Raw genomic sequence first — 14,307 nt, 5'->3', positions numbered from 1 at the left:
ACAATTTTAAGATAATATTAAATTCACAAACTTCTCAGGGCTTCAATAGCCAACAGCTACGCAACTGTTTCTCATTTTTATACAGGACATAACTGTTTACTACAGAAAAGATGCTCTTCATAAATATCGATTATTCTCATGGTTTACTCAAAATTCTTTGGTAGCAACTCAACTCCAAGAGTTGACGAAGAAATTATGGAGATAATTCATTATAATTTTATTCGTCGTGTAAATCTTTGTATGGTAGGCACTTCAAACTATTATTACAACTTTATTTAGATGCGTGTTTTAATAATAAAATTTGGATTGACTAACGGATTGTACCAAAAAACTTAAAAAAAATCTTAAAATGTAAAAAAGCGCTCACACCAAAATCAAAAAACGCTGATATGAATAATTAGTGTTATTTAAGTCTTAACACAATTATAACAATAATAATAACAAAGAATCCTTCATGGCTACCCTCGGCAGCAATGTTCATGTTTCACTGTAAAATAACATGTGCTTGTCATTTAACATTTTGAAATCAGTGAGCTAATTAACCCGTTAATACTTTACAACATTGTTATAAATCTTTTACAGAGATTATGATGTTCTAATAAGGATAAATCAGGAGAATTCGTTATTTAATAAAATATACATGTATTATAATTGTTTAAAGTAAATTTAATTTACATCAACTAACTATTTATTCCATTTATAATTCAATTTAGTTATACACATTTCACTCACAAAAATACCCAAATGATATTTTGAGACAGCACATTCCAACATTTGTAGAAATAAATGTATAAATTATGAATATCATTACATTCGTACATTATTAATTTAATATATTTTTTTGCTAGTTCAAATGATTGATTATGCACATGTTCAATTTTGTAAGATATTTTGTGCTTTTTCAGCGCGACTTGAAGTCGATTTGATATTAAAAAAAACACAATTCCAAAAAATTGTTTCATTAATCATTGTATGTAATATGTAAATATATATATATAACCGGCTGTATATATGACCTCAGTTTTTGAAAGTGCAGCCGTTAAACTAAATAAATTTAAAAAAAAATTATAAAAATGTAAATATGCTTACAGCAGGATAAAAATAATTTGAAAATACAAATAACTGTATTAGTAATTAATTATAAATATTAGTTTTGTGATACACTACCTTGCTTAAATTTAATTAGTTTCTAGTAAATGGTTTTTGTTCTCTCTTTCGATAATTTTTGCATATCTGAGCGTTGGTAATTTTAGGTTTAAGTAGTTTTTTTTCCGTTTCTTGCGCGATAAATTTTGCATATCTGTGCATTGATAATTCAGAAAATTTAATGTTTAAATTTAAAAAGTGAAATACTTGTTTTATTGTTTAAAGAATTAAATACCATAGCTACTTTAACTCTATGCATTATTAATGAATTGTAATATTAGTTTTATAAAGACTATTTCTGATTTAATAGTCAACCCAATATGTGCGTACATTACCCACAATTTGTTTGATCAGGATATTCTAATAGCTTAAATAAGCGGATAAATAGATTAGCCTCAAATAGTAAATCGTACCTACATAAGTTGTGGGTCTCATACTCTTTCGTAATGTACTATTTTCAGATCTAACACGAATGTTAAAAATGTTTCAGACATTTTACGTCAATGTCCAAAATTAACACTGATCACCTCCGTTGATAAAGGTTTAACCTTGTTTCGTGAAAAGTAATTCAAATATACTTTTTTTAAGTATACTTTGTGGCACTTTTTTTTAAATCTTGGTATATTTTCTTGCATTTTCGTTTAACAACGTCATTCTTGATACGGCTTCATTGCGAAATCCTAAAATCCATAGGACTCATTCTCAGAAAATAAATAAAAACTGCACCAATATTGATTCAATCTTGGAAGGAGATTGTTATGAATTGAGTTAGGTTTGAAAATCAAGACTGACCTAGTATTGGTTTAACTTCGATTGATAACATTGAGTCAAGCATGGAACAAAGTCTTGTTTCAAGCTTGGAAGACAGTTCCTTACCCGATCTTAAATATCAAACCAAGTTTTAGTTTTGGCCAAATCTTCTTTCAATTACGAGCTTTGGCACAGTATGAAACGGAACTTTTACCTAACCTAGAGTATCTTATCTTAACCCAAACTTTGGTGCAAGTAAAAATAAATTGTTCAATTATGCCATTTCTGAGACCTTTAGCTAGATCTTATGTTTATACTTACTAGGCAGAACATTTAATATATCTTTACCGTTTATTTTCTCTACCATACTACAATATTGCCATAAAATATAATTATAAATCAACATTCAGCTTGGTTAATTATATTTGGTTGAGGCGAGAATAAGAACTTGCGAAACAAGATTTGAATAAGTACAAGAAAATGAGCGAACATTGAGTAAAAAGCGGTGAACTAACACTTGGTTTAATAAGTTGAGACCTGGACAAGGATTAACCAATCAACACTTTTTTATTAGTTTCAAAGTTGGTAAATGCTGGCAAAAATCAGCAAAACAGGATAAACATAAAATTGGTTTATTAGATAATGATTAGGCAAGGGCTGGCAAATCAAAATATTATTTATTAGCCTTAACCATCGCTTGACAAAAAATAGGAAATCATGGCTGAGCTTATAGCTTTGGTCCAACCTTGTGTAAGGGTTATTTATTGTGACTTGATTTGGCCAAGGTTTAGAATATTTATTATATTTTTTCTTTCAAAAGGTTTATTTGACGCTTTGATAATGGCTGCTTAAGTAAGTCTTGGTCGCGTTTTCATCGAAGTCTCAAAGACTTTGTTAAATCTATTTGAAAGGTGGGCTCGAGGTCCAATGCTTAACTTCACAATGCTAGTCTACCCTCTCCTATAATGTACTATAATAAATCGATACTATTATGAGATATAAATAATTGAGACGCATCGATATCTTAAACAAATATGTTGGATTATACCTCAAAAGATTGCGAAACACCATTAGATATGAACATTTTGTTGTCTAAAATAGAATTAGTTAGTTGTTTTGAAAATTGTATACCTAATATATATTCTAATATGGGTATTAAAACACTTTAGGCACTTAAAACAACAACACACGAATATTATTGTTGTTGGTGGTGAATTGTTTATTTTGTTTGTCCCAATGATAGAATTTGAACTATATATGCAAACCATTACCATTATGTTTCCAGAAGGCGTATATCCGTTTACGTATTCTTCTGTGGACTGAACTTAATTTCAAATTTGACCATGTTGAATTTGACCGTAGGTCAATGTGTTTTAAAATTTAATAATGGTTCTTTTCACACATAAATATAGATCATTAATAATTATAATAGAAACTATATGGAGTATCCCAGCTACTCATTGCACTACAGGGGAAAATTAATAAAGAGGACGAAGTTGTAAGGCGAAAGTACTTTTGCAGTTTCTTTTTTTTATTCGATATTACTATTAAGAAAGCTAGATCGGTTACTATCGTAATTTAGAGAATTTCTTGATTAATATTATTTGAAAAGAAATTTTCCATTTAATTTTAAGCAAAAATATTTAAAAAACCAATCTGTGATTAAACGATTTTTACCCGTGAGTTCGATTCAAAGCATTTTCCGAAAATCAGTTTCGAGTTTTTTTTGCAAAGGATAGTTATTTTTGATAAATAGTTTAGGAACTCCAACACCATTTTTATACCCTGTATATATGAAATATATATCAAGGTATACTAATTTTTGTCCCAAGTTTGTAACGCTTAGAACATTTGATGCTACAAACAAAATTTTGGGATAGGTGTTCATTAAATCACCTAATTAGTCAATTTTCGATAATTCGTCTATGCGCCCGTCTGTCATCACGATAACTTAAAAACAAAAAGAGATATCATTCTGAAAAATTCTTATAACGTGCTCAGGACGTAAAAAGTGAGTTTGAGTTCGTAAATGGGCAATTGGGTCAGTTGGATCTTGTCCTGTTGTTCTTATCATGTCATTATTTTCCCGTGAGGTAGAAAATTAGAGCAAAGTTTTGGTGTTCTTTTTTTGAAAATTATAAAAGATAGAGAGTTGAAAATTTGTTTTCAGCTAGCAAGTCTTGTGGAAGATTTTCGAAAAACAAAACAAAAAGTTTTCTAACAAATACTTCGAATTATTCAGAACTAGAACAAATACAGAACGGAAGGCCGTCATATATGTACTTATTGTATTCGTTTTTAAAACTTCTCTTATTTATTAAAAATAGTGCGAGTACTGATAATCAACATTGTCTATACAAGGAATTTCGATAATTAACTCAGTCAATTGCTTATTTTCTCTTGTTGAAAGATATATTTGCACAGGAATATATTTTAAATTTAGTTCAGCCCATATTGCGAAATTTTAGATAGGTATTTTAAATACTCCGTGTGTCATATGTTTCTACTTTTATATTTCTACTCATTCATCGTAAATACAGATCGCAAAAAAGTTTAACAAATCAGTTCTATAAATGTTTTACTTTTATTTTATTTTTTAGAAAATACAATTGTAAGAGTATTTTGGAAACAATTGGTGTGTTTATTCAATAATGCTATAACACAACAGTTTGAAGATGTTCTTAAGGAAATATCAATAACGGAATTATTACCAAATGAACAAACATCGGATGTGGATATTGTTAACGAACTGAGGTATGTTATGTGTTTCTATTCTATCAATTTCTATGTTATGTATAGTCAATAATATTTACTAGGTACCTAAAACAATCTGCCGCAAATACTATGAATTTCAGTCGATAACAGAGGAGGAAATAGTTCTTATGGTACATATAATGGTGAAGGTAGCTTTTTCTCGTAAATCGAGTTTCAGTTTTGTATCTCAAAATAACACTTTCTATAATCCAAATAACGCAAAAAAAAATTTTGTTGACATTTTAACGTAAAATTGTCAACAAAACCATTTCAAATTTTAAAGTGTTATTCTACCTCTTACCGTTAAAGATCTAAATTGGCTATTAAAGAAACCCGAAGAACTAGGTACAATCCGATACCAGAATATAATGTCCCTCATGAAACTCTGCAACTTATGTTTAAGTTTTTACGAGATATTTAGGTGTATAGATTAAAATGGACTGTCCTGTATATACTACGCTAAATTACTCGCTTGGGACCTATCGAGATGCGGCTTATTTAAACTACTACATAATAATAAGTTTTACTGCACAAATTAAAACAATATAATTATGTCTATGCAGCTGATTTATGAAATCGGTTTTTTAATGTTACAAAGTCTTCCAAATTGTTGATTTGCTATATAATTTCTCAATAGTAATTTTTTCTCCTCCTAATAAGTTAGCAACATATGGAAAAGTTTTTTATTGTCTGTTTTATGAAAAAAAGTTATTCCTGAAAAAAAGAAAAAAGTTATGGTGGCCCCTATGACCCAAGTTAAATATTTAGAATCAAGTTTTTGCATTTGTATACGAGGTTTGTCTAGGAGATTCTAATTGAAAACTACGATCAGAGGTCTAATATTATCCAGCGACCATAACAAAACAGATTTTATTATTTGTACTAAGTCTGTATATAAGAATTGATAGCTTATACCTACAGACCGGCTTTTAATCTGGAATGCATTGAAAAATCCAGTGTAGTATCAATTTATCTACCCGTTTTCATGGTAGATGGTATTGAATATCTCACTGTCGTTTTCAATAAGGCTCAAATTTTCTCAATAAAAAGTGGCGAAAGTGTAAAAATATAGGTACTAAATAAAGTATATTTACTCTTGGGCAAAATTTTTCGACAAACCTGGTATATGAATGTAAAAAATTGGATTGTTTCATTTAGCGTTATATGCAGAAATTTTTATTAAGAATAACTCTTCTTTCATAAAACAAGTAATAAAAAAGGTGTGTGTATGGTGCCGATTTAATTGGACACACGGTATATGAAACATGATGACCAATATCTGAGCTAGGATACTCAAATGGATAGATAACATATATATAAGTATTATCCTACAGGAAAAATCACTCCCTCATACAAAATGTAATTATAAAAACGATATTTATATATAAATTTGATATAGAGGGCATTCAAAAAGTATGATAAAAGTCGAAGAATGTAAAAATGGCACTTTGTTTTGGAAAACGAAAAAACACGTGTTCAATATTTTAATAAAATCCATCTAATGAAATGAAAATCGAGCCCTTTCTCTCTCTTTTAATCTTCTGTACTGGAGTAGGGGTCAGCGTTACAGTCTTAAATTGAAATTTCCATTTTCTCATACATATTAAGATTCTCTATGTTAAAAAAAAGGAAATTTTACTCAAAAATTGGTAATGTTTAATAAGCAGTAAGCATAAAAATTTCATGTAAATGAGCTAACATTATTTGTCTGTATATGATGGTTATGGCGTTAACTAACAGTTCAAAAAAACTACTTCAAATAAATAATTTCATGGAAATGAACTAGTAATTTATTATTTTGCGTGAGTAGTTTAAAAAAAAGACAAATTTTGTTGCGATTATAACGTGAAATAATGCGAATCGAATTGACTTTTACTCGAAATTAACCATGAACTTTTTGTAACATGGGGAATCGGAATCTGTAATAAAAGATTCACGGTTTTTGATTACGGTCTGCACGGTTTTTATTTAAGATTTTAAAACTGATTTCGGTAAGCCCAGTTCAGGGGCTTAACTTGTGTTTTCAATTTTCATTTGATTAGATGGCTTTCAAAAAATATTGGACAGGTGTTTTTTCGTTTTCTATACTTTTTAAATGCCGTGTATATTGTACCAATGTTAAACTTCATATTTATATGGAAAAAGTTAGGCGTATCCAGTAGGTATAGAAAAAAGGTCTGGGTATCTAAATCAAATTGATACTTTTCATAAAATAAATAAAATAACATGTATACCAGCTACGAGGGAAAATTAATTATCAGTTATTTTACAAAACAGATATTATTTCACCCAAAAATAAAACTTCCAGGGGATTCGTTATTATTGAACTTTTTTTTTAAACATTTTGGCATTAAGCCTTTATCAAAATATCAAAAAATACATTGCATTAAGTAAAAATTAAATAAAAAAATTAGTTATGTTTATAGTAAAAAAAATTCTTTTTAAATTAGCAAACTTCTGAAAAAATAACTAATAAGTGTGGGGACGATACATAGACGCAAGGATGTAATACACAGGATTGACGAAGGCGTTACCTAAAGTAGCTAGGAAAGGATCATGAACATAAATTATTGAACACTAAAATGCTTGAAATTACATAAGTTCAACTACAATAATATGTTCCCATAATTAATTCATTTAGAAATACGTAAAAATTATTTAAAACTAATATTCCGAAATGAATGGTTTTAAAAGGTTCCACCCATTTGGACTGCTGTTCCGGATGATAATATCGTCTTGTATGTAAAGTTTCATAAAATTTTACTCCAGTCCCAAAATAACATCAGTTCGGCTTTGTGGCGAATACGTTGAATAATCTAAAAAAAAAATTTCGGGAAAAGCTGTTCAGATTTTATTAGAAAAATTTTTTTTGTCCTTCAAAGTGCTTCTTATCTAGTTTTCGAACAATTATCACTCTCTCAAACAGAACTGTTAGAGATAGGGTTTGTAGAGGAAAACTATCCGTAAAAAATAAGTATTATCAAAGGGCAGGAATTGAAATTTTATTCGAAAACTAGCATATATTTCATGTCCATAACCTCTAAGATTCTTTCCGATGTTGATAGCTGAAATGAAATCCTAGAAAGATATATTCCTAATATAAATTATGTATGCTCTACGTCACAAAATCTGCACTGAGTAAATTTAAAAAAGTTGCCATACTTTTTTCTCTAAAATATATTTGTTTAATATATAATAATACAATAGTGTATCATAACTATTTAGATAATAATGGAATGGATTTAATAAATATAGGTAATCCACTAGTGCAGATTTTGTGACGCAGAGTATACATACAATATGCGCATAGATATTATGATTGTAATTAATTTTCTTTTTCTATAATATATAATAATATTTGTTCGACATTAGCCTAGCAAAATGGCAAAATAGCGCTCTATAATTAATATATGTGCAGTAGAGAATACATAATTAATATGCCTATGGGAATATGTCCAATAAATTTAGATTATGTAAACAAAATACATACTTTAATGCTATTCATCATTTTCAGCAAGTTCTCGATCGAAATTTTCTTTAACCACATCATTTTTGTCACCACACCCATAATATTGTTGCTTGCCGACGCCATATTGAAAGTGTGTGGATTTCACCGCTTGGTGGCAGAAAGTGAAACTAAATTTAAATGACTAGGTTGGTATTCAGACCGCTAGTTCAGTTAACGACACCCTTTAGTAAAACAGACTGGGCTATTAATTGAACAACTAATTAAGCTAGTTGGCTGCGACATATACATAAATAAATAATACAATTAATTAATTGAATAACGTACCTTAACTATAACTTAAATAATGATTGAAGACTAGGGACTATTATATTGTATCATCTTATCATTATATTATTATTATTAAATATATACCCTTAATTAATATAATTAAATCAATGATCAATAAATAATACATTAAGGGTATTTACTTACTTCTACTAAGTTTTAATCTTACAGATTATAATTATATTGTCGTATAACATACAATGGGATTCTCTGATTACTTTTTCAGATGGTAATTTCAGTGAATGCTGGAAAAAATTTTTTAATTGTTTCCTTTGCCAAAATTAATTGTTAAAATTTATTATGAATCCATAATCTAGAAGCTTGGAGGGAAGTTGAAACAAACAAATTAGTACTATGAAAATATGTCTAGAAACGCTCTCCTTCGGAGTTACAGACGTCAGGAACTTTTTTCATTACGTAGAACTTTTGCTGATTACAGTAGGCTTTGGAAAAGAAAAACTTATGAATTTATAAAAAAAATTTAAACCCGAAATTCTTTAATTTTGAATTAAAACTTTTTAAAATTTTTGACAGGCCATGGAGACTATAATGAATATATAACCTTATATGGGGTATAAAAATGTGTATTATCAATTTTACTTTCAGATCATTTTGGAACACTCTTCGAATTAATAATTTTATATATTGAGAATGATTTTATTGTATTTTTTTAGTCATAAAATATAATTTTGTGATATTAAAGTTGTAGTACCTAAATCAGTTTATTTTTATATTCTCTACGTGACAAAAATATTCAGTGACAATTTTTATGTGTGTAATTAATCTACCTTCATAAGACTATCACTAAAAGGTGATTTTTCTAAGGTTGAATCTGTGTTAAACTTTAGATTTGATGAGAAAGTATTTACAATTCTTATTTGAAAATGATGTAAATGACCAACACCATAATTTATATTTTATCCAACTTTTGTACAGAGCGATTTTTTAAATTGTTCGACTTAATTATTTTGCGTTACCTTCTCTATAAAACGATGGCCAACATTTTTTTTTTTAATAATGCCCTCTGGTTTTTGTAAAAGATGCTGACTTTTTCCTCCGAAAAATTCAACATTAAAATTTGTTTTCATAGGCTTCAATTTTTAGTACTGATTTTATAGTTTTTAGGCCTAAAAACTGTTGTAATAGTACATATATAGGAAAAAATTTACACAATATTACAACAACCTAAAAATGTCACAATAAGACCCATGTTCAGTGTTAATTTAAAATTATAAATAATGGAGATAGGCTTCCGGGAGTGTTCTTTTGGAAATTTTCTTTCCTTTCAGAATAAAAAATTTTTTAGATATTAATATTTTATGAAATTTTTGCGAAAAACGAATATCTATTTGCATCTTTAATTGTTTATAGCTTTTACAATTTTTATGCGCTGCAAAACGCTTCTAGAACAGTTTTCTAGACATCATATCGAATTCAACGAGCTATCATACGTATTTTTTGTACCAGTATTTCTATATTTCATCAATTTGAACTTGTTGACTGGACTATAATATTTTTATTTAACAAAAGTTATGAATCTGTCCTCAAAGGTTATAGGACTTGTTTATCATAATGTTTTCTGAAAATAATTCTAGCCATAAATAATTGAATTAATCTGATAGCAAAAACCAGCAAAATTCTAAAATCCTTGAAATAGAAAATCACACTGTTTTTATGCAGCTCACATGTGTGAATATCGAACACGCCATCCAATAATAATGTATTCAAATCAAGTTAACTGCATACTTGACCCCATTTTTCAATTTCATGTTTTTCTAAACAACATTTTGAATTACTCATATATATTTGTTCGTTTTTCCACAGAATGTATTCCATGAATATAACAACAATTGCAAATAATATCATTGATGCCATACTGAATGAGACACGTTCAATTGTTGCTAAACATATAACAACAGCAAATACATCAACATACTTCTCAAGAAAATCATTACGTGGTCGTTGTCAACAATGGGGTGCTTTTCAAACATCACGTGGTCTATTAACAAATATAAATCAATTACAACGTAAATGTAATTCATGTGTGACAAATAAAAATATACCATTGGATGTAATTAACAATAATAATAATAATATTGTAACGAATGGAACAAATGGTAAAAGAAAAACTGTTAATTACTCTGTATTAGTTAATGAACAAATCGAAGAAATGGATAGCTCACGGGATAAAAATATTACAATGACTGATATATACGTTTATTCAATTGTTTATTTTAAAGAATTAAAGGTAAGATTTTTAGTTCTCGTAATTGAGTCCTTCATCCATTCGCTTACAATCAAGCGCAATTTCCATGATTCTTTTTGTATGCTATTTAGAGGATTGAGAAAGGTAAATTTAAAAAAGAGATTTGTATCGTGGCTCGGGTAGCGAATGGTAGTAAATCGAACTTTTCCATTTTTGTGTTTCGACGATATTTTTTACCTGTCGTATGTGTTAAAAGAAAGCCATATAGACGAAAAAATTAATACAGTGGATAAACCGGGAAAAGTATGGATAGTGGAAAATTTGAGAAACAGCACTGATTTTAATAAAAGTTTTTGTAACGGGTTTATATGACCCAAAAGACCATTCAGCCAACTTAACCTAGTCATAGAGGGGCTAGAATCCCCTTGGGGGGCATATGTAGCCCAAAATTTTTTTTGAAATGTTTACTTTGGCTTAAAAATGTTATCTAGGAAGTATTTTTGTTCGCTGAATACGAATCCAGATTACGACAAGGATTATGTCATGTACTCCGAAAATCGTGCTATCCCGGTTTATTAACTGTTCTGAATACATAAAAACAAATAGCAACAAATTTTGCTACAAATTGTAACTATAAACGAAGAGTTCAAAAATCATTATGTTTTTTTCAATTGTGCACAAATTTTGAAAATTTTGGCGGCATGGACACTTCTTGACATTTATTTATATGTATTGTCTCATCAATGGTTTTGTCTCAACACATACGCCAAGTAAAAAGCATCGTCAAATACGAAAATCGGACAACCTGGTTTCCGTAAATTTAACCCTGGAGTAATCATGGCTTCGAATCTACCGACGATACTACACAAATCGGATCACTATTAAAGCATCATTTATTATCAAACTTACATTATTTAAAAATCGTCTAATTGGCAGGAAAAAAATCATCGAAATTTCGCTTCATAAAAAAGGTATTTTCACTGGGCGGACTCATGAGTCCAACCGATTCATTTACGAATCAGAGCTATCAGTCTGATTTATCGTATACAAAAATCATTGATTATCGTATAAAAATATATTATAACACATATCTATCATACAAAATTAGTCTGTTAGCACCTAGTTATATTTAAAAATAGATAAATACCCCTATTATTATTAATAAGACACGGCAAAATTTGTCATTGAGCATGATTAATTTTCGCATGAAAAATTTTTGCAGGAGCCCGTTTAAAACATGCTCCTGAACGTAAAATTACAGCTTATCAGTGGGTAGCCCGATAGGATATTATTTAAATAATTTTTTTTAAACAAATAAGTATTATTGACCGAAAAGCATCAGAAAAATTTTATATAATTAGGGTCAAAATTAATAAAAAATGTTCTTAGAAATTTTTCTTTAAACCCTTAAGTTCTCGAGCCGAAAAAAATTCTCTTTAGTCTGGAGTATAAATTTACACATTTTTTATAATTTATTCTTAAAGCTTTTCAAAACTTGAATATTTTTTCTAGCTTACATATGACGATTATAAAATAATTTACCCAAATACAATAGCAAATGGTAAAGTAACAATGGTTTATGGTCAGAATACATCAATAATAAAACTTCAATTAGGAATAGATTCATCAAATTATGTGATTCCTAGAATTAAAAATTTTATTTATCTACAAAGTAGGTAAGTAGCTCTCTATGTAATAAAGTTTATCGATAGTAATACCGAAACTAATAATAATTGATCAATAAATTTAATTATTTAATGTATATAAACTAAACTACATTATTTTCATTTAGTTAATAAATTAGGTATAATAAATTCATTAATCTTATTATACACCTAAAATGTTCTAATCAAAAAATTAATTATATATATACCGAGTGCTCTGAAAAAAAAACGAGAAGTTATTATTACGTTATTCTTTAAGTTGTATATATTATGAAAACAAAAATAGAAAACCTCGATTTCCTTTGTTTCTAAGCATGCCCCATTATCTAGTCTCCTTAAAAACCATTTAAATATCATGTTTGGGGCTTCCTTGCCTGGAAGACTTTGACACAAAATTTTCGGATATTTGTTACTGTAAGACTATCCGCTATCCATTAATAGGTTAAATAAGCCATTTATTAAATGAAAAATGATGATAACAGTACAGATCGCCTTGGTGTTATCACAAAAGGTATAAACTTGTTGATGGTGAAACTTAATTTGTTAAAATTTATTTTATAACTAATTAGTAGTTTACCACCCGCTTCGCTTGACAATTTCAACTTTAGATTGAAAACAAAGACCATCGCGTTATAGATTTCATTTCCGTCGCTCTCACTTATTCCTACTTTTGTTTACAACTTCAAGGGTTTTACTTTTTGGTGTGGAATCCTTTTGAATCATGTTAGTCGATGATAATAAATTTTTATATTGGTGAAAAAATTTGTAAAATCGGTCTGTGGTTTTGGACTTTATCCGTTATAAACAAACAAACAAAAAATCAAATATTTGCTCATTTTTTCCATTTTTAATATCTACGTAGGAACTTGAAAATTAAAATATCCAACTTTTGAGGAGTGTTATTTTTCCCCTGACTCTGTTACAATAAAATAAGAATATAAGATAAGTCTAAAAGAAATATTTACTTAGACCATAGACTGAACAAAACACTTCGACAAAGTTTTATTTTATTTTTTTAAGCTAAGAACCATCAAATATAATTGCAGGAGAAATATTTTCTTAAAACTGACCTAAATTTTGTCCCAATAATAATATTTTTGGTTCAAGTAATAATTACTTGATTCAAGTTAATTATTTTCTGTGTAGAAACATATATTTCAAAAGATACCCTTGCGGATAATGGATAAAATAATTGAAATAAACACGTTTCAAGTTTAATTGAAAAAGAAAAATGATACACGACAGTCTTTTTTCACTTCAAGATAAGTTAAATTCATCTTTAAGAAAAAAAGATAAAATAAAGTATCAGCAGTTTTTTATACGAAAAAAATTAACATAAAAAATTATATGTAAATTAATAATAATAAAGGCTTGTCTTGTTTAATATAACGAAGTACCTCTACTAGTTAGTTGTATTCTAAGTAATTACGGTTTATTTAATTAAATATTCATTAGTAAAGTTGATCAGATTACCAGTGCCAGCCAGCCAGCCTGCTTGTCAACCAGCTACAGTCGTGGCTTTCTTAATACTGTTACTATCAGAGTGTAGTTGGTATATTGTAGAAAGTGCTATACTACCTATATACAGAGTTGTTAAAAATATTGAAATGTCAACCAACTTCATAACCATAGCTGGTAGTGTGGAATATTTCTTGGCTCTATCGAAGACCAGCTTCTGGAAGGTTGATTTCGAAAATGATACCAAGTCAGACGTGGTAATAATAAGGCCACAATTTCATCGGAGGTGATTAAAGTGAGGGTAATCATACTTTGTTGTTTTAGCCACTGGTGGCCATGCACTAGAAATTATTGACTACTACCGCCAGCAGCCAGAGGTTTTAGGGTTTTATAAACCACAAATAACGACAGTTGATAGGTCTGCGGATAAGCTGATATTTTTGAGTCATTTCAAAAAGGCTGAAAATTTTAGACATGTTAGCCAGTACTATGTTTTCAACTATAAGATAATTTTTAGAACGCGGGAGGGGGAGGTG

At 28.7% G+C, this 14,307-nt stretch overlaps 1 protein-coding gene across 1 annotated transcript in view; it reads left to right on the top strand.

Moving 5' to 3' along the window:
* Positions 1–14,307, top strand: part of LOC123292746 — an 87,330-nt gene that overhangs the window by 67,488 nt on the left and 5,535 nt on the right. Inside the window, exons 6-8 of the mRNA XM_044873459.1 lie at positions 4,497–4,650; positions 10,268–10,691; positions 12,162–12,325. Of these exons, the coding sequence (XP_044729394.1) occupies positions 4,497–4,650; positions 10,268–10,691; positions 12,162–12,325 (742 nt within the window). The remainder of the gene's footprint in view (positions 1–4,496; positions 4,651–10,267; positions 10,692–12,161; positions 12,326–14,307) is intronic.

Source organism: Chrysoperla carnea, chromosome 2 (assembly GCF_905475395.1).
Source record: "Chrysoperla carnea chromosome 2, inChrCarn1.1, whole genome shotgun sequence".
NCBI lineage: Eukaryota > Metazoa > Arthropoda > Insecta > Neuroptera > Chrysopidae > Chrysoperla > Chrysoperla carnea.
This window is presented reverse-complemented; position numbering and strand designations above follow the sequence as displayed.